Raw genomic sequence first — 25,758 nt, forward strand, 5'->3', positions numbered from 1 at the left:
GGTTGAGGGAAAAGAAAAAATTATGAACATGTCTCATTTGGAACACTAGCAGTTTAGTGAATATCGTACTGTGTGTACTTTTATGTGATGATATAAATTAGACTTCTAAACCACAAAAGAGCAAAATTTAACATACTGGGAAAGGAGCTGAGATTTGCATACCTTTGCATTCAAGGATTGATTATTATTCATAGAGAAATTGTGCAGTTATTTGGTCACCGTTTGGATTCCATCACATTCAATATTTTATTTATGAATTTATGTGGATTTCTAAAATATGCCTACTCTTTCACTCCTAGCACATGTGGCATTTAAAAACATAAGTGAATCATATTAAATAAACCAAAAGCATATTATGAACTCTGCTTAGCTCTTCCAGCTATCTGGTTTAATAAATACAACCCCCTTTTGCCCACTTAGAACTATCCCAGCCCCTCCATGAGTGCCTGGGAAATGAGATGGACTTTGTACATAACCGGAAAGTCAACAGATTCTGGCTCTATAGGATCAAGACTGATTATCAAGTACCTTAGCTGATTTCAAATGCTGTAAGACTCTTCTTGAGAGTCTGTCAAGACTCAAAATCAAATTACAAATGAGTGCCAGCACTGTGACTTGCACCAAGAAGTGAACTGGCAGTTATTGCAGCACATGAGCAAAATACTTTCCCTAGAGGAAACACAGCTAAGCAAGGCTAAGCAAGCTGGCTTCTGCATTGTGCACTACCGGGAGTTTCTAAATGGTCTTTTGGGGTAGCCCCAGGCAGAGGATAGTACAGTAATCTGATCTTGATAACCATCTGTGACAGAATACACCCTGTATTCACACCCTACACACTATTGTAATAATATTTGTACAAAACGTATGACTTGTAAGGTATTTGAAAATCAGTATTGTCCTGGTAAAGTATGTGTGGCAACATTGTATGTGAAGTTATAAGATTCCCCTGTATGATGTTATTACACATGTTCCAACCCCCACAGCCCTGTCTATGCAGAAGTCAAGTCTGTCCTAAACAAAGGAATGAATGTATACTTGCTTTAATCTGCATTTATGTAATAAACAGTGTCATCAAGCAGTGTGGGAAAACAAAGGAAGTTCATACACGTGGAAAAATCAACAGAGAATATCCTTCCACATAGACTTTTTTTCTCCTGGGTGTCAGCTGGAAATGTTTTCCAAGAGGGAGACTTGAAACTATAAAAAGGAGGACAAACAACCCCAAGGCACCCCTTTCTTCCCCCCGCCCATCGCTTTCACTGCACTTGAAGAGACAAAGGAAGCAGCTTTTGGATTCTGGGGGAACAGTCCTGACTGAAAGAGTTTGGTCAGTAAGACTGCTTGAAAGTATGTGGTCAGAAAACTTTGCTTTGAATCTAATATAGTCTAAGTTAGGCACCAGTTATCATTTTATCTTTATTTTGCTTGTAACTATTTCTGACTTTTATGCCTCATTACTTATATGCATTTAAAATCTCTCTCTTTGTTGTTTTATTGTTTTATCTAACCCAATGTGTTCAAGTTGAAATGTCTGGGTAACTCCATTTGGGGTAACAAGTTGTGTACAGAATAATGGATTTATTGTGTTTGAGCTATCCAGGAGAGGGCTGGATGATACAGGACATACATTTCTGGGGAAAGATCCAGGACTGAGGGTATGGTGGGCTCACCCTGCAGCATACCCAAGGCTGGTGAGAGTCAAGGACTGGCTGGCTGGCTGCAGCACACATAGAGTCACAGCTGGGAGTGACTTACATGCTGAAGGCTGTTTGTGAGTAGTCCAGGTTGGAAACTACAGCAGCAAGACATTGTAAAGGGCATTCAGTGTTACAGGGCAAGGGTGACACAACTACTCATTAGTCTGGATTGTATCCTGGTATGTCACGCCACCATCATAGTCAGGTTCACATACTAAAAAAAGGTTGATACCTTCTAGCCAAATGCCAATATGAAAAGTGAATTTTGGCGATGCCTGCTACCTGAACGTTCAGGAGCTTTGGGGGAAAACTGCTCCAAATCAAGACAGCCAAAATAAATTCTCTTCATTCTTCTGAATGCTTCTCGCAGGCTACAAGCATGAATTGTCTCAGATGTGGGCACTCATTACTGTGTGGCTTGTAAAAGTCAGCTATTACAACAATATGGCAAACAGAAAAACAGTAAGACATTTCTGGGAAGTTTTGACTTGCTCAGAGGTAAGCATTAGCAAAGGGCAGCACTGAAATCTATAATCCTCTTGACTCATTAAAGTTGGGCAGTTCGGGTAAAATTAAAACTAGAGGTCACCCATACCTTATTTTTATTTTGGCTATAGTTAAATTTACAGTTACTTTTGGTAACTGAATTTTACAAAACAGCCTTCTTTGCCCATCCCTACTCAGATGAAGATAGCAGTTGTCTAGCCATTTTAAAATGTGTTTAAATCCCAGATAATCATGTGTTTCAACATCACATAGATTTATGGTGCATTTCTAGGAATACAGTTTTATTTATTGTTAGTCTGGAAGGTGTTAGTGCCAGCCATCAAGGGGGTCTTTGACCTACAGAAAATCACAAACATGGTTAAAAGCCAGTGGGTCCGCTAAGAAATTTTCTTTCTGGCTAAATGGAAGGTGATTAAGCCTCTTTATGTACTCAGATCACTGGAAACAATAGAAGCCACCTCCCAAGTCAATGGACCACATGGCAAGAACTGATCAGAAGCTTAGCAATGTGGGCTCCCGCACTGAAAATGCAGGGGCTAGAGGATTGTTTGGCAAGTCTTAGACACATTAAAGAAAGAAAAGCAGGAGAAAAGTGAGTAGACAGCAAGCGAAGCACTCATAAGTAGAGCCCTACCAAATTCATGGCCATGAAAAATGCATCACAGACTGTGAAATCTGGTCTCCCCCCCAAGAAATCTGGTCTTTTCTGTGCTTTTTACCCTATACTATACAGATTTCATGGGACAGAACAGTGTTTCTCAAATTGGGGATTCCGACTCAACAGGGATTTGCAGGGGGTCACAAGGTTATTTTAGGAGGGGGTCATGGCATTTCCACCCTTACTTCTGCACTGTTTTCAGAGCTGGGTGGCCAGAGAGTGACGGCCGTTGGCCAGGCGCCCAGCTCTGAGGGCAGCGGCCTGCCAGCAGCAGCACAGAAGTAAAGGTGGCAACAATATACCGGGCCACCCTTACTTCTGCGCTGCTGCCTTTAGAAATGGGCAGCTGGAGAGTGATGGCTGCTGACCGAGGGCCCAGCTCTGAAGGCAGCAGCGCAGAAGTAAGGGTGGCAATACCAGACTGTGCCCTTACTTCTGCGCTGCTGCTGGCACAAGCTGCCTTCAGAGTCGGGCTCCTGGCCAGCAGCTGCCGCTCTCCAGCCGCCCAGCTCTGAAGGCAGCAGCGCTGCCAGCAGCAGCACAGAAATACGGGTAGCAGTACCGCAACCCTCCCCACAATAACCTTATGACCCCACTACACCTCCTTTTTGGGTCAGGACCCCTACAATTACAATACCATGAAATTTCAGATTTAAATAGCTGAAATCATGGACCATGAAATTGCTAGGCCTCTAGTCACGGCCATGGTGCTGAGAGGGAGCAGAGAGGCAGAGCTCCTCAGGGCACAGAACTGACAGGAGGGGCAGTCTTGGAAACAAAGCAAAAACTGCCTTATATTGTTTCTACTATATTCAGGGAAACACGATTTTATAACCTTTTTTTAAAAAAAAATAAATAAACAGTCCTAAACCAAAAAATATACCTGACTTGCATCATCAAATTTCTCCTCCTAACTGAAACAAACCTGAAAGGACCCAAATACTGGCTAAGCATTCAGGCCAACGGAGCAGTATTATTGATGCCTGTTCTGTAATTGCAAGTAGCAATAGAAAAAAGCAATCTCTATGTCCGGAATCAGCAACCTTTGGCACGCAGCCTGCCAAGGGAAGCCCCCTGGCAGGCCGGGCCAGTTTGTTTACCTACCACATCAGCAGGTTTGGCCGATTGCTACTCCCACTGGCCACGGTTTGCCATTCCAGGCCAATGGGGGCTGCAGGAAGCAACGCGGGCCAAGGGATGTGCTGGCCGCCGCTTCCCACAGATGCGGCAGGTAAACAAACCGGCCCGGCCCGCCAGGGGGCTCACCCTAGCGGGCTGCGTGCCAAAGGTTGCAGATCCCTGCTCTAAGTCTATTACAAATCATGTTTTTAGAAGTACCTTGCTGAAGAAAGCAGCAGTTTGAAAGAAATTTATACAACCAAAATAGCTGAATACAAACTCAAGAGTAATATACCAGATTCAAAATAAGAATAGAAAGTGCTGTCAGTAAAGTAGGAATTTTAAAGAAAAAAGTAAACCGTAACATGAGTTATTCCCTACTTAATGGTCCATTCCCTCAAGATGATAGAAAATTTTCTTGAATAGCTGATTAGTCACATATAGACCTTTGACCTATAAAAGTAAATAATTTGATCAACATATCCCCATTTTCTACTGGAAGTTTTACCATGAAAAATAATAGTTTTTAAATTTGTTAATTCAAATTCAATGAATATTTTAGGTGAACAAGTTTCCTCTATCAGTTTGCTTCTGAACTATTCATTTTGACAACTGCATTTGAGTATCCACTTCCCATGATTCAATATCTGTGCTGTGTGTGATCAGTCACTTAAATCACATAATATTGTCTCTTCTGTCTGATTCTTTGAATTCTATGATGTTATACTAGGTGGAAATTTGGTCCAGTATTCTATATTTAATATTTTTGGAAGTCTATGCTGAGCTGTCAGAGGAGGAAAGGAGTCTTTTGCGAAAAGAATAATTACATACTAATTCCCCCTTTTCTTCCAAAAATTTACTTACTTTAAAATTGTGTGGTTTTATTTAACAAGGTATCATCTGTTTATTGATGTTTGGGTTGTAAGTGTAGGGTACTTTAGCCAGAGTGAAAAAATAATAGGTCTAGGTTAATGACAATTTATAAATAAAGGAATTGAATTCCTGTCAAATTATCCACTCCATCTTTGTTTAAATGTTTTCTCTCATCACCACTCATTGACCAACAAGAGTCTAACTCAGGGATGGGCAAACTACGTCCCGGAGGCCGCATCTGGCCCTCCAGACATTTTAATGCGGCCCTTGAGCTCCCACCGGGGTGTGGGGTTGGGGGCTTGCCCCGTTCCCCGCGTGCTGTGGCTCCATGCGACTCCTGGAAGCAGTGGCATGTCTCTTCTCTGACTCCTACACGTAGAGGCAGCCAGGGGGCTCCGCACGCTGCCCCCACCCCGAGCGCCGCCCTCACAGTTCCCATTGGAGCTGCAGCTAGCCAGAGATGTCAAGAGTAACAAGAAGGGTTTCTTCAGGTATGTTGGCAACAAGAAGAAAGCCAAGGAATGTGTGGGCCCCTTACTGAATGAGGGAGGCAACCTAGTGACAGAGGATGTGGAAAAAGTTAATGTACTCAATGCTTTTTTTGCCTCTGTTTTCACTAACAAGGTCAGCTCCCAGACTGCTGTGCTGGGCATCACAAAATGGGGAAGAGATGGCCAGCCCTCTGTGGAGATAGAGGTGGTTAGGGACTATTTAGAAAAGCTGGACGTGCACAAGTCCATGGGGCCGGACGAGTTGCATCCGAGAGTGCTGAAGGAATTGGCGGCTGTGATTGCACAGCCACTGGCCATTATCTTTGAAAACTCGTGGCGAACCGGGGAAGTCCCGGATGACTGGAAAAAGGCTAATGTAGTGCCAATCTTTAAAAAAGGGAAGAAGGAAGATCCTGGGAACTACAGGCCAGTCAGCCTCACCTCAGTCCCTGGAAAAATCATGGAGCAGGTCCTCAAAGAATCAATCCTGAAGCACTTGCATGAGAGGAAAGTGATCAGGAACAGCCAGCATGGATTCACCAAGGGAAGGTCATGCCTGACTAATCTAATCGCCTTTTATGATGAGATTACTGGTTCTGTGGATGAAGGGAAAGCAGTGGATGTATTGTTTCTTGACTTTAGCAAAGCTTTTGACACGGTCTCCCATAGTATTCTTGTCAGCAAGTTAAGGAAGTATGGGCTGGATGAATGCACTATAAGGTGGGTAGAAAGCTGGCTAGATTGTCGGGCTCAACGGGTAGTGATCAATGGCTCCATGTCTAGTTGGCAGCCGGTATCAAGTGGAGTGCCCCAAGGGTCGGTCCTGGGGCCGGTTTTATTCAATATCTTCATAAATGATCTGGAGGATGGTGTGGATTGCACTCTCAGCAAATTTGCGGATGATACTAAACTGGGAGGAGTGGTAGATACGCTGGAGGGGAGGGATAGGATACAGAAGGACCTAGACCAATTGGAAGATTGGGCCAAAAGGAATCTGATGAGGTTCAATAAGGATAAGTGCAGGGTCCTGCACTTAGGACGGAAGAACCCAATGCACAGCTACAGACTAGGGACCGAATGGCTAGGCAGCAGTTCTGCGGAAAAGGACCTAGGGGTGACAGTGGACGAGAAGCTGGATATGAGTCAGCAGTGTGCCCTTGTTGCCAAGAAGGCCAATGGCATTTTGGGATGTATAAGTAGGGGCATAGCGAGCAGATCGAGGGACGTGATCGTTCCCCTCTATTCGACATTGGTGAGGCCTCATCTGGAGTACTGTGTCCAGTTTTGGGCCCCACACTTCAAGAAGGATGTGGTAAATTGGAGAGAGTCCAGCGAAGGGCAACAAAAATGATTAGGGGACTGGAACACATGAGTTATGAGGAGAGGCTGAGGGAGCTGGGATTGTTTAGCCTGCAGAAGAGAAGAATGAGGGGGGATTTGATAGCTGCTTTCAACTACCTGAAAGGGGGTTCCAAAGAGGATGGCTCTAGACTGTTCTCAATGGTAGCAGATGACAGAACGAGGAGTAATGGTCTCAAGTTGCAGTGGGGGAGGTTTAGATTGGATATTAGGAAAAACTTTTTCACTAAGAGGGTGGTGAAACACTGGAATGAGTTACCTAGGGAGGTGGTAGAATCTCCTTCCTTAGAGGTTTTTAAGGTCAGGCTTGACAAAGCCCTGGCTGGGATGATTTAACTGGGAATTGGTCCTGCTTTGAGCAGGGGGTTGGACTAGATGACCTTCTGGGGTCCCTTCCAACCCTGATATTCTATGATTGGCCAGCAACCACAGCCAATGGGATTTGCAGGGGCAGTGCCTGCTGCCTGGCCACGCCTCTGCATAGGAGCCAGAGGCAGGAGCTGCTTGAAATAAGCATCGCCTGGAGCCTGCACCCCTTACCCCTTCCCGTGCCTCAACCCCCTGCCCCAGCCCTGATCCCACTCCCGCCCTCTGAACCCCTCAGTCCCAGCCTTGAGCACCCTCCTGCACCCCGAACCCCTCATCCCCAGCTCCACCCCAGAGCTCGTACCCCAAGCTGGAGCCCTCCCCCTCCCACACAATCCAACTCCTTTCCCCAGGCCAGAGCCCCCTCCCACATCCTGAACTTCTCATTTCTGGCCCCACCCCAGAGCTCGCAACCCCAGCCAGAGCCCTCACCCCCTCCCGCATCCCAACCCCCAATTTCATGAGCATTCATGGCCCACCATACAATTTCCATACCCAAATGTGGCTCTTGGGCCAAAAGGTTTGCCCACCCCGGTCTAACTACTAACATGGGCTGACATTAACTATGCTCCTGTGACAGTGTGTGATGAGTCAGGAGCTGACTCAGCATCCTGTCACTCAAATCCCCTCCAATATAGGTTAATTGGGACCTAATTGGAAGGTCAATCAACACAGCAGAGCTACTATTCAGGGACTAATTAGAAGGGGAAGAAATCCCAGCAGCTGAGAGCACATAAACTGAGAGGAAGGAAGCCCTGAGAAGAGGGAGAGCTGGCGGAAAGCAGAGCTGGCTGTTCGAGCCCCATTCTATTCCCCAGAAAAAAGTGGGGGAGTTTGCTTTGCTTAGCTTGTAAATATATGTAAATAGCACTACAGGTGGCAGCCTACTGGAACAACAAAATACAACATGGTGGTGGTGGTGAAGGAGACCTGCAGTATTGTGGCCTGTACTTAATCTTGAAGGACCCTCAGGAGACACCCCATGACAGCTAGTTGGAATTTATATAAACTATACTGCAGGCTGCAGCTGCATTCCTTCATGATGGTTAAAGGGAAATCTTCAAGACTACACACATTACTGCCTCAAAATTGCTGAATATGACTATTGGCAGCTGGATACTAAATTATGTAAAAATGAACGTGAACCTGTGTGAAAAATATCAAATAAAAATCCTCTTATAGTTGCAGCCTATTCATCTTAGAGTTCTGGGGATATCCCAAACAATCCCAACCTGTCTTTTGTAACTTAGGTTATAAAAGAAACTCAGTGGGATAAGTGTTATTATACAACCTAATTTGTCTATTACTGTTTTCCTGAGTGCATTCTGTTGGCAGTTTATTAAAATAAGGAATCACTTATGGCCCTTCTGGTGGTTTTGGCCTAGTATTCACCATTCTTGATCCAAATATGTAGTATTTCAGATTTTTCTAAATTACATTTAAAATCACACATCAGCCCATATGAAAAAAGGATCAAATCCTTTAATTTGTATACAGAGAAACAGGTTTTAATTTTGTGTCATCAACAAAGTTAATTGTTCTCTGTCAGGCATGTGCATGCATGCTCTTAATGCAGTGTAAATAAATACCAGCAAAGGTCTGAGCACTGATCACTCTGGGGGACCATACAGCTAATGGTCTTTCAAGCACAGCTCATCCTACATTTAAACTATTTTTGTTTCCTTTTAAGCTATTATCATATCTTAATGTACAGTCTATAATCTGTAGCTGAGATAATCATGTAGAATACTGTCAAAGACTCAACTAAATTTAAAATAGCAATATGCTATTAGAGGACATGAAAGAAAAGTATGAAAATCCATGAGGAACTTTACTAAAATGTCAAAAAACGCATAGAATGGGAAGAGAAATATTTTTATTGGATGAATTTCATTCATGTATTCATCAATACTTATGGTGACAATTTCTGATTTAGTCCACATTGTTAACACATCTGTACATTTTTAAGGTCATTGGGACCTTTTTAAAAAAAGCAAAATGTTTGTTTTTTAAAAACTAATATGAATAGCTTGTTTTGGATTCTTTTTCTGTCTTCCTAGTGGTGCTCAGATATCAAGGTGAAAGGCATTGTAGAAATTCCCAGAGAAATGGACTACCACTGCTTATAACCCAACAAGCACAAAAATTGTCAACCCAAAAACATTTCTGAGGATTCACAAGTGGAGTCAAAGATGGAGTGACGTGGCAGCCCAAGGGAGAGCTTGTTTGCCCTGGGGATTCTCAATGGCTGCCCACTGTAAACTAGATGGAGCATCTACTCAATTATCTCTGCTTTGGACTCATTTCTCTGTTGTTGGGTTTTTTTGGTGGGGAGGAATGTTGTTTGTGCCAGTTTATTGGCCAACAGAGATGAAACAAAACCTTTTGGAAGAGAAACCTTTGAGTACAAACGTTATGTCCCTATATTGGATTTGAGATCTCACTTCTATTATATTAATTTTAAAATATTGTGTTTGCTTATAAATTGGAAATTAGTAAATTTACTATTCATTTGTGGCACCATGGTTTGTAGCATGTCATTAACTCATTTTGATCTGAACCAAATTAATGTCATTGAAAACAATTCTCAAGGATGTCCCTCTAGAAAACACGGCAGAGGTAAAAGCACAGATTCATGGGAGGCCTGCAAGAGTTTCTTAATCACTTGTCATACCTAAACTGAGTATAAGAGTACAGTATATTGTTAACATTTAAATAATAACTACACTGTATCACCTACCATGTCATTCTAGAAGGCAAAACTAAGCAGATTTCACAAAGAAAATTCAGGGACTAATTCTAACTGGTACTGAGCATCGGCAGTTCTCATCAATCTGCATGGGATTTCTGTTTTCCAACCATCACCACTGGCTTGAACAAGTGTTTTATACTGTACTCTATACCTCTCAGGGTCAGGCTGTTAACAAACTGATTTGTTTGCTGGATATTATGGACAAAATTAGTGTTTATATTTTTAAAGGAGCAGGAGAATCTAGTGCACTGAAAAGGATACAGCTGATAAACGTATGAGATGGAAAAGGCACCATAATATCTTACAGCATTCATTTCACAAAAATATTCTTTAGTTACAAAACCTTCTTCAGGTTTCTTACCCATGAGAATTCTTAACAGCCAATAGTTATATTTTACTGTTACTTTTGGCAGCTCCACACACTTCAAAACAAAACAAAAACAAAAACATTCATGGTCTGCAATTTCAAAAATGGAGATAAGCAAGAAACTAAATAACTGATTTGTAATTATTTGTGCAGAAACCCTTCCCAAATACTTTTTCTTGGCCATGGTAATATTTCCTGGCATGCCAAATACTAGGGAATGCCATTCATTCCTGGAACTCTGGAAATGTAACCTCTATGAAGTTGCTAGATAGCATGAGATCATTCCCCAAAGTATTACTTTTGGAAGTGGGTAGGTAAGAAGGAGCTAACTCAAGATGGTGGCAATCACCATTTTTAAACCAGGTAAGTAATCAAAATATTCAACCTGTGTAAATAATCTAAATGGGCAGTGAAAATGCCTTTATCTGAGTCATAGATTTCATGATTCTCCATGCCCAGTTTATCTATAGCTCTTTAAAGAGTTCTAATACTTCATTTTTAAAGGAACAGAATCTTAGTGAATGGATATATAAATATATGTCTTACCTCCTCCCACTGGTGTATGTATCGAATTAATCTCGAAAGTCGTAATAAACGTAACAAGCTGAGGATTTTTGTAAATCTCACAATGCGAAGTGCTCTAGCCGTCTTGTAAACCTCTGAATCCATCCCTTTTTCTACAATGAGAAAAATATAATCCACTGGTATTGATGAGATGAAGTCAACCACAAACCAGCTTTTTAAGTAATTCATTTTGATGACCTTGGGGTCCAATATTATTTCAGAGCTATCTTCATTGACCGTCCCAGTTCTAAAATTCATGATCAAGTCCAACAGAAAAACAGTGTCTGATGCCACATTGAAAATAATCCATGGTGTTGTTGTTTGTTCTGTAAAGAATGTGATTCCAACTGGTATGATGACAAGATTTCCAACCATCATTATAAGCATTATTAAGTCCCAGTAAAACCTACAGGAAATAAAAACAACAAATAGAATTATTGATGTAATTATAAAATAAAAAACATCAATTTAATGTTGAGTATCTATGCTGTAAGCCCTTTGAGACCAGGTTCTTGTCTTTGCATCTGTCTGTAAAGAACCTGGCACACTGTAGGCAATGTACAAATCAGTGGCAGCTTTGCCTAAGAGAGGACTACACAATGAGACCCATATAGAATATTATCTTCTCTGTGTATTTTATTTATTCTATTAAGACTATGAGAGTTCTTTCATAGAATCATAGAATCATAGAATATCAGGGTTGGAAGGGACCCCAGAAGGTCATCTAGTCCAACCCCCTGCTCAAAGCAGGACCAATTCCCAGTTAAATCATCCCAGCCAGGGCTTTGTCAAGCCTGACCTTAAAAACCTCTAAGGAAGGAGATTCTACCACCTCCCTAGGTAACGCATTCCAGTGTTTCACCACCCTCTTAGTGAAAAAGTTTTTCCTAATATCCAATCTAAACCTCCCCCACTGCAACTTGAGACCATTACTCCTCGTTCTGTCATCTGCTACCATTGAGAACAGTCTAGAGCCATCCTCTTTGGAACCCCCTTTCAGGTAGTTGAAAGCAGCTATCAAATCCCCCCTCATTCTTCTCTTCTGCAGGCTAAACAATCCCAGCTCCCTCAGCCTCTCCTCATAACTCATGTGTTCCAGTCCCCTAATCATTTTTGTTGCCCTTTGCTGGACTCTCTCCAATTTATCCACATCCTTCTTGAAGTGTGGGGCCCAAAACTGGACACAGTACTCCAGATGAGGCCTCACCAATGTCGAATAGAGGGGAACAATCACGTCCCTCGATCTGCTCGCTATGCCCCTACTTATACATCCCAAAATGCCATTGGCCTTCTTGGCAACAAGGGCACACTGCTGACTCATATCCAGCTTCTCGTCCACTGTCACCCCTAGGTCCTTTTCCGCAGAACTGCTGCCTAGCCATTCGGTCCCTAGTCTGTAGCTGTGCATTGGGTTCTTCCGTCCTAAGTGCAGGACCCTGCACTTATCCTTATTGAACCTCATCAGATTCCTTTTGGCCCAATCTTCCAATTGGTCTAGGTCCTTCTGTATCCTATCCCTCCCCTCCAGCGTATCTACCACTCCTCCCAGTTTAGTATCATCCGCAAATTTGCTGAGAGTGCAATCCACACCATCCTCCAGATCATTTATGAAGATATTGAATAAAACCGGCCCCAGGACCGACCCTTGGGGCACTCCACTTGATACCGGCTGCCAACTAGACATGGAGCCATTGATCACTACCTGTTGAGCCCGACAATCTAGCCAGCTTTCTACCCACCTTATAGTGCATTCATCCAGCCCATACTTCCTTAACTTGCTGACAAGAATACTATGGGAGACCGTGTCAAAAGCTTTGCTAAAGTCAAGAAACAATACATCCACTGCTTTCCCTTCATCCACAGAACCAGTAATCTCATCATAAAAGGCGATTAGATTAGTCAGGCATGACCTTCCCTTGGTGAATCCATGCTGGCTGTTCCTGATCACTTTCCTCTCATGCAAGTGCTTCAGGATTGATTCTTTGAGGACCTGCTCCATGATTTTTCCAGGGACTGAGGTGAGGCTGACTGGCCTGTAGTTCCCAGGATCTTCCTTCTTCCCTTTTTTAAAGATTGGCACTACATTAGCCTTTTTCCAGTCATCCAGGACTTCCCCGGTTCGCCACGAGTTTTCAAAGATAAAGTTTTCTTTTTAGCCATTTGAAATATGCACAATCACTGCAAAGACTAATCATTATATAAACATTACACAATCTGCCTACTGGTGATTGGCATCTGGGATAAATGCAGGATTGTGACAAGACATTAGTTTATTCCCTCCATGGCATATCTGAAAGGTGAATATGTGATTCAGTAGATGTCCCCAGACTTCCTGTCAAAACCTATCAGAATGTTTACATAAAAAGTACTGATGCCTGATATCAATCATGAATGCTTTAGCAAGCTAATGAAGTTTTTTCTTGCCTTACATCCAAATGAAAACCCAAAATCTAGCAGATAACACACTAAGTATGTCCATGCCATAACTGCACTGGAATAAAACAGTAAACCCAGAAGCAAAAATAAAACCCAAACAACAACATCCAAATCCTCACCCATTTTTTCAACCTGAACAAAACTATCTTTTGTAAGGTACTAAAATGTTTGGATAGTAGAGCTGGGAAAAATACTTTTGGAAAATAATGTATTCACTCTAAAATACAGCATTGGTCAACCAGAAACCATGAATGAATTTATGTGGAGTTCACCTAATACTTTTGGCCAGACTGAAAAGTTTTGGAAATGTCAAAATGGAACATTTTGTTTTGATCCAACTTGAAAATTTTCCTTTCAATTTTGGGCATTTTGATGAAAAAGCGAAGTAAGGTGATAATCACAAAATGGCCTGGGGACAGGGAAGAGAAGAAGGAAGCCTCCCTTCTAACCTTTATCCTGGCGGTTAGGGAACACAGGACACTGGGATATTCTAATATGGGTTGTTCTCAATCTCTCCTGTTGAAGCTGTCACATTTTGCCAACTCTGTCTGCATATCTATTCAAAGGACACCGTCATAGAACTTAACCATGTCAGCCACACCATGAGGGGCTGGTTCACCTGCACATCTACCAATGTGATATATGCCATCATGTGCCAGCAATGCCCCTCTGCCATGTACATTGGCCAAACCGGACAGTCTCTACGCAAAAGAATAAATGGACACAAATCTGATATCAGGAATTATAATATTCAAAAACCAGTAGGAGAACACTTCAATCTCCCTGGACACTCAATAACAGATTTAAAAGTGGCAATTCTTCAACAAAAAACTTCAAAAATAGACTCCAAAGAGAAACTGCCGAATTGGAATTAATTTGCAGACTGGACACCATCAAACTAGGCCTGAATAAAGACTGGGAGTGGATGGGTCATTACAAAAACTAATTTCCCCATACTAATTTCCCCCTACTGTTACTCACACCTTCTTGTCAACTGTTTGAAATGGGCCACCCCTATTACCACTACAAAAGTGATTTTTCCTCCCTTGGTATTCTACTGTTGAATTGTCTCGTTATCCCTGATTGTAGTGTATCAGTCTCAAATCTCTAACGTTTACTGCAGAAATGGGGAGTCAGGCTGGTAACCTGCCATACAGAACATGCACCCATTGGGATGAGGATGGAAGGGCTTCAGGCTGGGACTTTAAGTAGAGGGCTGCATGACTTCCCAATGGACACAACTCAAGGGAAGGTAGGCTTTGTAACAAAGGGGACAGAAATTGGAAAGGAATAGTACCACTTCTTAAGGAACATAAGAACAGCCATACTGGGTCAGATCAATGGTCCATCTAACCCAGTATCCCGGCTATGACAGTGGCCAGTGCAAGACGGTCCAGAGGGAATGTACATAAGAGGGCAATTTTGAGTAATCCATCCCCTGTCATCCAGTACCAACTTGTGGCAGTTGGATGGTAGGGACAACTGGAGCATGGGGATGTGGGACCTATCCTCCAAGAACTTATCTAATTCTTTCTTTTAACCTAGTTATACTTTTGGCCTTCACAACATACATTGGAAAAAAGTTAAACAGGTTGACCATGTGTTATGTGAAGAAGTACTGCCTTTTGTTTGTTTTAAATTTGCTGCCTATTAATTTAATACATTATACAGAGGCAGAAGACAAATGATGTAACTTCTTACACAACGGACTAAAAACAACTAGCAAATGCACTATAGAGCAACCAGAAAGATTCCATATACTAAAAATCTTTGCTCCAACAGAAGTCAAAAGAGATTAGTCTTTATTATCAAAATATCTTTAAAATGAAATGCAAAAGTTCACACAGAACAGACTCTTGCAAGTAATTCCCTATCTATTTCATGCACTCTTATTTCTTTCTGGTGCATTTGAAACCTTGCTGCAAACAAAGAGTGAAAGCAAAACTTACAAAATTTTCCCATTTTTTCCAGACAAATTTTGTGGCTCCAATCTGATTAACACCTCGATAACACTGTTGGTAGGCTGCACACTCATTGGAGTAAATGCGTAACAGTCCATTATCAAGACTAGTACAAACGATCTTGAGTTTATACAACAATAGGGTTGTTGGACATGCTAAAACTGCCGCATAGATGAGAAAGCTGTTCTACTTCCACATACAATAGTGCTATAGCCCATAATTACCATCCCTGCAATCACTTCTACAAAATTATCTCCCAAAGTGATTTAACTGCTTTGAGAGCATTTATGAACATCGCCAAGAAATCCTGAAAACTGTTGGAAGAGAACTAGAATAATCACATAGCACAAGCACATTTGCCCATGGTTCACTTCTAAATAAGCCATTGCTTGACTTCTAATTGACTTGGAAGTTTAAGAGCCACAAGAAGTAGTTATATAACTAAGACTAACCGAGCCAAACACCAACCAGACAAAACCCAGAATGCTGAATGGAGAAATTTCATTCCAGAACAATCCAATGTATAAATGGATTAATTATACATTGTGATTATGCAGACCACTATGCTCTTCCTTGCACTGAATGTCAGCAAAAAGTTATATTAAAATCAGAGTTTATAGAACAAAATAAGATCAAAAAGCTAGACTATAGGATTGTATCAAAGTTCTGAATATTTTTTATTCCACAAACAACAGACTGGATTTCTACATAGAATGTCTCCGCAGACATGCACGGGCTGAAATTGTAGAAAAGCAGCATCACTTGCCCCATAACCTCAGCCGTGCAGAACACAATGCCATCCACGGCTTCAGAAACAACTCTGACATCATAATCAAAAAGGCTGACAAAGGAGGTGCTGTCGTCATCATGAATAGGTTGGAATATGAACAAGAGGCTGCTAGGCAGCTCTCCAGCACCACTTTCTACAAGCCATTACCCTCTGATCCCACTGAGGGTTACCAAAAGAAACTACACTATTTGCTCAAGAAACTCCCTGAAAAAGGACAAGAACAAATCCGCACAGACACACCCCTGGAACCCCGACCTGGGGTATTCTATCATGCTACCCAAGATCCATAAACCTGGAAATCCTGGACGCCCCATCATCTCAGGCATTGGCACCCTGACAGCAGGATTGTCTGGCTATGTAGACTCCATCCTCAGGTCCTACGCTACCAGCACTCCCAGTTATCTTTGAGACACCACTGACTTCCTGAGGAAACTACACTCCATCAGTGATCTTCCTGAAAACACCATCCTAGCCACTATGGATGTAGAAGCCCTCTGCACCAACATTCCACACAAAGATGGACTACAAGCCATCAGGAACAGTATCCCCGATAATGTCACGGTAAACCTGGTGGCTGAACTTTGTGACTTTGTCCTCACCCATAACTATTTCACATTTGGGGACAATGTATACCTTCAAATCAGCGGCACTGCTATGGGTACCCGCATGGACCCACAGTATGCCAACATTTTTATGGCTGACTTAGAACAACGCTTCCTCAGCTCTCGTCCCCTAATGCCCCTACTCTACTTGCGCTATATTGATGACATCTTTATCATCTGGACCCATGGAAAAGAAGCCCTTGAGGAATTCCACCATGATTTCAACAATTTCAATCCCACCATCAACCTCAGCCTGGAGCAGTCCACACAAGAGCTCCACTTCCTGGACACTACAGTGCTAATAAGCGATGGTCACATAAACACCACCCTATACCGGAAACCTACTGACCGCTATTCCTACCTACATGCCTCCATCTTTCACCCAGATCACACCACACAATCCATTGTCTACAGCCAAGCTCTAAGATACAACCGCATTTGCTCCAACCCCTCAGACAGAGACAAACACCTACAAGATCTCTATCAGGCATTCTTACAACTACGATACCCACCTGCTGAAGTGAAGAAACAGATTGACAGAGCCAGAAGAGTACCAGAAGTCACCTACTACAGGACAGGCCCAACAAAGAAAATAACAGAACTCCACTAGCCATCACCTTCAGCCCCCAACTAAAGCCTCTCCAAAGCATCATCAAGGATCTACAACCTATCCTGAAAGATGACCCATCACTCTCACAGATCTTGGGAGACAGGCCAGTCCTTGCTTACAGACAGCCCCCCAACCTGAAGCAAATGCTCACCAGCAACCACACACCACACAACAAAACCACTAACCCAGGAACCTTTCCTTGCAACAAAGCCCGTTGCCAACTGTGTCCACATATCTATTCAGGGGACACCATCATAGGGCCTAATCACATCAGCCAAACTATCAGAGGCTCGTTCACCTGCACATCTACCAATGTGATAATGCCATCATGTGCCAGCAATGCCCCTCTGCCATGTACATTGGTCAAACTGGCCAGTCTCTGTGTAAAAGAATGGACACAAATCAGATGTCAAGAATTTTAACATGCAAATACCAGTCGGAGAACACATCAATCTCTCTGGTCACTCGATTACAGACCTAAAAGTTGCAATTCTTCAACAAAAACACTTCAAAAACAGACTCCAATGAGAGGCTGCTGAATTGGAATTAATTTGCAAACTGGATACAATTAACTTAGGCTTGAATAGAGACTGGGAGTGGATGGTCATTACACAAAGTAAAACTATTTCCCCATGTTTATTTCCCCCCACCACCCCCCACTGTTCCTCAGACGTTCTTGTCAACTGCTGGAAATGGCCCACCTTGATTATCACTACAAAAGGTTTATTTTATTTTCTCCCCCCACTCTCCTGCTGGTAATAGCTCATCTTAAGTGATCACTCTCCTTACAGTGTGTATAATAACACCCATTGTTTCATGTTCTCTGTGTATATAAATCTCCCCACTGTATTTTCCACTGAATGCATCCGATGAAGTGAGCTGTAGCTCACGAAAGCTTATGCTCAAATAAATTGGTTAGTCTCTGAGGTGCCACAAGTACTCCTTTTCTTTTTGCGAATACAGACTAACACGGCTGCTACTCTGAAACAAAATATAATGTTATCTGATTAGTTCGTCATCAATTTTCTTAATATCTCATTTTGAAAGAATTCATTTTTCCTTTAGAAAATTCTCTAGTTATCCTTCTATTTGTACTGTATTGTGTATCTTCCTCTCAGGACAGATGGGCTGGATGGACCTGCCCCCTGCATCTAGGGTCATAGATTCTAAGGCCAAAAGGGACCATTGTGATCATCAGTGTGACCTCCTGTATAGCACAGGCCATGGAGCTTCCCCAAAATAATTCCTAGAGCAGATCTTTTAGAAAAGCATCCAATCTTGATTTTAAAATGGTCAGTGATAAAGAATCCACTGTGACCCTTGGTAAATTGTTCCAATGGTTAATTCATCATCATCATCATTATGCCTCTGGCGCTTAGGGTAGTGACGAAGCTCCTCCACTGCTGTCTGTTTCTGGCAAGTCTTTCAATGGTTCCCCAGCTGTGCCCCAGGCTTTTCAGCTCGGCTTCCACAGCTCTTAGCCATGTTGTTTTCGGGCAGCCTCGTTTTCACTTGCCTTCAGGTGTCCATCTTATTGCTACTCTGGTGATGGAATCAGTTTCCATCCAAAGCACATGACCGATCAATCTCCAACGCTTCCTGGCAATGATGGTGCTCAGATCCTCTTGGCTGCACTGTGTCAATAGATATTGGTTTGAGATTGTTCTTGGCCAAAAAATATGGAGGATTTTTCTGAAGCAGGTTGTATGGAATGAAGACAGTTTGGACATGTTATACTTTCTTATGGGTAATTACCCTCAGTCAAAAATGTACACCTTATTTACAAGCTGAATTTGTCTAGCTTCAACTTCCACTTGCTGGATCATGTCATACCGTTCTCTGCCAGATGGACTTCTTCAGTTATAAAATTTGTTTTCCCTGGCTAGGTACTTATAGACTGCAGACAACTGACTGGGAGTCAGGGAGGGAAATGAGTGGGGAGGGACTGAGATTGGCCCAGCAGCTGGGGGAGGAGGAGAAACAGACCAGCTGAACAAGGAGACTGGGAGTAGAAACCATTGTAGGGAGAAGGGAAACAGATGTTTCAAAAAGTCAGGGTGCAAGGGAAGAACTGGGACTGACTGGACAGCGAGACAAGCAGCCAAACATATAACAGATGTTAGTTTCATTGCCTAAAGCACTACTGGATGTTGACCAGACACTATGGTGATGAGCATGGTATAAAACCACATAGGGAATAAAATAAACTGTGGAGGTGGAAGGAATAAGGGTGGCGTAGACAAACTGGACAAGATGCACGGGGAAGGGAAAGGGGAGACAATGGTGGGTGGGAGAAGGGGAGAGAAAAAGAAAAACATTAGATTGCAGGGCTAGGAGGACTAGGACTAGCTGAGCAAGGACAAGGAGCCTGTGATGGTGGAAGAGATTGGGGCTCATGGCTTGTCTACCGGTTAAGTTGATGTAACCTATGTCACTCAGGAGTTGAAAAACCACCCCCCTAGTGGAGTATTGTCATAAATCTGTGTTTATACCGTGCTATGTTGGTGGGAATCACTCTCTGCCGATATAGCTTCTGCCTCTCATTGAGGTGGAGTAATTACGTCGATGGGAGAGTACTCTCCCGCAAACGTAGCATGTCTTCACCGACGCTCTGCATTGGTGCTAATGTAGCACAGTAGTGAAGACAATCCCTTAGACATGAAGCTCAGAGGGGGAGACTAGGACTGGCTGGGCAAGGAGACCGGAAGAGCCTGAAGAGTGCAGACTGGAATGGTGATAACAGTAACTCCCTTCCTTTGAACCATAATTTTCAATTCATGTGCACTGTGAGGAATGATCCCAATTTTTAAATTTTACATGCATTTATCATCCCAGAAACTAAATAGCCTGATTTCTAAATCAGTGGGAGTTCTAATATTTCATAGTCAAATTTTCATAAGAAAGTCACAAAATAAATTGTATGACTTTTCAGTTATGAAAGGAGTTATTTTAAATAGAAAAAATATAAAACTAGGTGAGTCATAGTTGTTACTAAAGTGTTTTCTGTTTTATTTTAATATATGAATTTTGCTTTTAATTACATCTCTTCCATTACAGATTGCTAAACCTCTTTACTTACAGTCACGCTACTCTACATTCACTGATGATATAGTGCTTTTGATACCTCTGGAATCTACTGAAGCTTTGTTGGTTTATTTATTGCCACAGGACATCCTAGTTAAGATGAAGAGTCAGTTTAAAATGCATGCCTACCCAATAGTGATTAAGAATTAATTAGCATTACTTAATGTTTGTACAGAGCTTTGCATTGCAAAGCAGTATATGAGCTCTATGTAGCATTTTGTTCTCTACCTATTCAACTAGCCTGGGGGAAACTGAATTTTATTTTAAAATCATTTCAACTGTCACTTATTTTAGTTGTTGCAGAGACCCTGCTTATTCCATACATATTTGGGGAAAAAGTTACTCAGGTTTGTTTTTCCCTTCAGTATTCCACTGTCTTGAAGCATGGGGAATAATGAGCGCTTCAGCAAGGCACAATGTCCTTGATTATATTTATTTTCAATCTATGATTTCTTCTTTAAGGCACTTCCAGGCTGATCTAACATAAATTGTCAGTGGGCTCACAACTCCAGTATGCATCTCTCAACTGGAAAAGGGTTGGTGTGACTTGAGGCTACACAGCAAACTGGGGTTTTCCTACAATCAGACTGCTCTGAATTCCATACAATAGCAGAATATTGTGGATGCAAGACTTTGTTCGGATTTAGCAGGTGCAATATCTCAGAAGTATACAGTGGGAATATCTCCCCTAATTTTAAGATTAAGGTCCTTGGGGCCTGAATATTTATAATGTAAGGCTTTCCAAATGAGGGTGTTGCATCAATATGTGCCTTTTTTTTGCCTGTATAACCATGTAAACATATTAGTATTACCCTTGCTCCTTCTCCTTAGGCTCGTGCTGTTCATTACAGTCCCTTGTTGTTCCATTTTGCTTCAGAGAAGGTTTTTCGCATGAGTGGGTGGGTGAGATTCTGTGGCCTGCATTGTGCAGGAGGTCGGACTAGATGATCATAATGGTCACTTCTGACCTTAGTATCTATGAATCTATGAAGCCTCACTGAGCTCTACACAGGTAGATCAGCACAAAACCCACATGGTCCACCAGCCTGAAGCTCAGTAACTAAGTTCTTCAGGTCAGGAACAGTGTTTCATATGTCTGTGCAGAGCTTAGTGCAGTGAAGCTCCATTCCTCAATAGGTCCTTTGCAGACTACTTCAATACCAAATAATAATGGAATTTTCCTGGCTGTTTTTAAAATAAGTGTGCAACTATTTGCTAGAAAGCAGTAAAGTGCTCTATCCTGAAAAATGTGTTCAACCAGTGAGGCTAGAGCTATTGCCTCATTTCATATGCATATTCACAATAGCCAGTACAGCAAGGCAGAACTCCTTCAGAGCTCTGCCTCTTTCCAACACATATCTTTGTCATCAGCATTGCCACAAGTCACATTCCATGTCATTAATGGAAATGACATTTACTTTTTTAAAATAAATGTATGTATCTTTACAGTAGAACATCCAGATCCATTTATAAAAAGGAAATTTGCATTCAACTTGTATATGTGTGCATTAACAGTTCACATAGAAAGTTGGCAGATCACTAGTTATAACAAGCGTGTATGCACAAAATGCATTTTAAAACCATTGTAATTTGGCTACATGAAAACTGATGTTACCTGAACCCTGAAAGGCACATTTCTGACCTACATGCTATGTCCTTGACAAACTTTGTTTCTCTCTTGTCCCATTCACACAACTGAACTCTTCAAAATAATGTCACACAAAAATGTGTGTCAAAAAAATGTCACACACAAGTACTCCTTTTCTTTTTGCGAATACAGACTAACACGGCTGTTACTCTGAAACCACACAAAAAAGTGTAATTACACAACCGTGTTTTCCTCCCCAAAATGAAAAAGAAATCACTTTACAGCTGAGAAGAAATATGCCAGTTTTCAGGGTGAGAGGCAGAAGATTGATAGAGTTCTAAGTATCTGAAAAGAATCCTCAAGAATGAAAACTTGCTCAACATTAACTACATGCTCCACCTATAAATATTTATCAATATAAAATCAAAACCCAATATAATATAAAGAGAATTATTTAACAGTCTACTTCACCAGCAAGATTTATATTTTGGTTGAATGTTTTATTCTCCACTATCCACTTTGAAGTGTCATAGTACAGAAATTCTTTCTGATCTTTGAGAGTTCAGACAAAGTATTTCCTACTCTTAAGTGACTTTGCCCAGCACCGGTACTTGCTCTTCACATCATCAACCCAAAGTATGGGTTAAGAGCGACAAAGAAAAGTGTTTGCCTGCAAGTAAAGTTGCCTATAGCCGTAACCACTGATAAGCTGCTAGAATTAGCACTCATAGAAGTTTCAATCACAGACTTATGATCTGAAAATATAATCATGAAAAGTAAAAGTAAAATTATTTCTAACAGTTAAAACTATTATTGTTTTGACAAACTAGAAGGAAACTTCTCTTAATGTACTAGGTTGAAAAAACACGAGTTAAAGTCTATTTTCACTTTTCAGCCAGGTTCACTTTAAATTCAGTTGACTAAATATAATGAACATGGATCTTTCTTTGAGCAGAAGAGATTTTATTTGAGAGATTTGGGAAAACATTTTTAGTCAGATGTTAATGTTCCTTAAGAAAGATAGGTTTAAGTTTTTAAGAGAAGAAATGTTAATTTGCTTTAATCCATATAGTATATAGACTGTCAGTTATGAACAATTCAAACAGACAGGCAGGGATTTATGCTGAAACCCACTATTAACTAAAACATCCAGTTAGACAATATATTTTATCCTTGGCTACAAAGTTATCAGGTATATGTCACCTCTATATCATAAATATAAGTATTAATTAATGTTGTAACATAGAGTCTACAGGCCTCAGCTTTGTAAGATATTTAGCTTAGCCAAACGAGACCCCAGGCCTAAGGAAAGATTTGACAAAAGCAACTACCCAATAAGTGACCCTAGAATGATTGTAAGCTGTCACAAGAGAGCAATGATCTTATATCACAAGATGTCATGAGACAGAATGCTGCATTAAGTGTTTTATACTGCTGGTATTTAGGAGCTATGTTCTGTAATGTACCAGTTAAAGCCAGTTAGAGTATTTGGGGGATTTTTGCAGACATAGGGTATTATAATATGCTAACCATGTCTTTATGGTGGTTGAATAAAGTAAATGTTAATAAATGTAAGGGGAACTAACAAGTTAGCCTATAAAAAGTGGGGCACCCTACATTTAGTTGAGTGTGGAAGTGTAGATAAGGAAAAGGGGGTTGAAACCTTCATAAAGATGTATGGACCCCAGTGGGCATCAGTGTACCATTATAAAAGCTGTATCTCATTCTGTGTGCTTTGGAACACCCCAGGTGACACCCACTGGTCACAATTAGGACCATGAAGATGACGAGGAGGATGACTGACACTCTGGGGTTCCCCCCATTTTCACAGAATCGTAGACTCACTGGACTGGAAGGGACCTTGAGAGTTCATCTAGTCCAATCCCCTGCACTAAGTATTTTCTAGTATTGTCTAGCCTGCTCTTAAAAACCTCCAATGATGGAGATTTCACAACCTCCCTGTGAAATTTATTCCAGTGCTTAACCACCCTGACAGTTAGGAAGTTTTGCCTAATGTCCAACCTAAACCGCCCTTGCCACAATTTAAGCCCATGCTTCTTGTCCTATCCTCAGAGGTTCAGGAGAATAATTTTTCTCCCTCCTCCTTGTAACAACCTTTTATGTACTGTGACAAAGCTCCTCCTCTGTCTTGGTGAGTCCTGCACTTATTGGCGGATTTGCTTGCCTCAGAGATTCACGGCAGCCCTCAGTTTGGCCACTTTTGCTAGTGGCTCAAACGTGCCATTCACTCAGCTAACCTCATCACTGGTCAGCATGGGGAAAAGGAAGGAGAACAATCCCCACAGTCTCCGCTGGTCCACCCAGTGGGTCGGGGAACAGACCAGGGACTTTCCCCTCTGGTGGGACCCACAGCCCAGGTCAACTCCTTCTGTATCCAATAAGGAGTTGGGGGGATCCCGGGCCCACCCTCTACTCCAGGTTCCAGTCCAGGGCCCTGTGGATCACAGCTGTCTACAGTATTTTGTGTAACACCTGTGTGACAGCTACAACTCCCTGGGTTACTTCCCCATGGCCTCCTCTCAACACCTTCTGTATCCTCACCACAGGACCTTCCTTCTGAACAGTTCCTTCTGTATCTGTTCTGAACAGTTCCTTCTGTATCTGTTCCTTCTGTATCTGTTCTGTTTATTTCTTCTCCTTGGTGCAGGATTTTATGTTTATTACTGCAAAATCTCCTCATATTGCCCACAGCTCTGACTACTCTAACTTTCTTTAGGTCACTTGTCTACGGTCCCAATACACAAAAGTATTTAGGCTCCTGATTTCCATTGAAATCAGCCAGTCATACAAGCATAGAGAGGCTCTTTCATGGATTTTAATTGGTTTGGGAGGAGGGAGAGTGTCATCAAAAAGCCTCTGAAATCCAGAGATAGTGTCAGTACTTGAAGATTGACAAACTCTTTAGTATGGTGATAGAAGCAAATTTGCAAGTCATCAGTATATTATGTACATGATTTGAGATTCAGGCCCCAGTCCTGCAAACACAGGCATGCTTAACTCTTGTGGGACTATTCACATGCTTTAAATTAAGCATATGAATACATTTTGGCAGGATTGGAGCCTAAAGTTGTACTAAAAAAAGACAAAACACTCAAAAGGCAACAAGCCACATTTTTATTTAAATTGGTTTGTCTTCAGTAAGGTTGTACATGTGTAATTGAAAGCAGAAATTGGTCCATGGTATTTAGTATCATGTTGTTAAAGGATATTTGCAATGCTTGCTTTTCATTTTTCCTCTTTTGATAGATAAAGGGAAAAAATTGCAAAAAACAGATTCATTCCAAACACTATCAAACTTAACTTTATAATTGTTGTGACGTTATCGATAAACTATAACCATGTAGATCATTGTTGCTACCACTGTTATATAATTGCAACAAATCTTGTACAAAGGTCAAGGAAGGTGTCTATGGAAAGGTTATGCTTTGCTGAATATAATTATGCGATTTGTATACACGTATCATTTTTGTATTTGAAGTTATGAGTATTGGCTCTATACCTGTATTTCTAAATGTTTGCTCCTGGGGTAATGCCCACAAGGTAATTAGCCAGAACCTCTTGGAGGAACTATTCAAATTGAGCGGCCCATCAAAAGAACATTTAACTCACAATGGAAGGCACCCACCTACCCTGAATGGACTTTCCTGTGAACACGCTATTTGAAGTATAGGTAATGGTTTCTACTATGACTAAGCGGCATCAGACATGGACACATGACTTGCCCTTGCGACTCCAAACACCATCTTGTTGCTGTAGTTTTCCACAGTGAGAACAATGGGTTTCCCTCCACATGGGAGAAGCTATAAAAGGCACTGGAAACATCTCCATTTTGCCTCTTTCCTGCTCAAACTCTGGACAATGGATTTATACTAAAGGGTGCATTCTAGCCAAGGAATCGAGGACCTTCCAATGA

At 41.7% G+C, this 25,758-nt stretch overlaps 1 protein-coding gene across 3 annotated transcripts in view; it reads right to left on the reverse strand.

Annotated features, from left to right (window-relative positions):
* HCN1 (hyperpolarization activated cyclic nucleotide gated potassium channel 1) overlaps positions 1-25,758 on the reverse strand; it is a 316,103-nt gene that overhangs the window by 280,229 nt on the left and 10,116 nt on the right. For all 3 annotated transcript variants that reach the window (XM_073343906.2, XM_073343905.2, XM_073343907.2), the window contains exon 2: positions 10,736-11,159. In XM_073343906.2, coding sequence (XP_073200007.1) covers positions 10,736-11,159 — 424 coding nt within the window. The remainder of the gene's footprint in view (positions 1-10,735; positions 11,160-25,758) is intronic.

Source organism: Lepidochelys kempii, chromosome 5, assembly GCF_965140285.1.
Source record: "Lepidochelys kempii isolate rLepKem1 chromosome 5, rLepKem1.hap1, whole genome shotgun sequence".
Classification (NCBI taxonomy): domain Eukaryota; kingdom Metazoa; phylum Chordata; order Testudines; family Cheloniidae; genus Lepidochelys; species Lepidochelys kempii.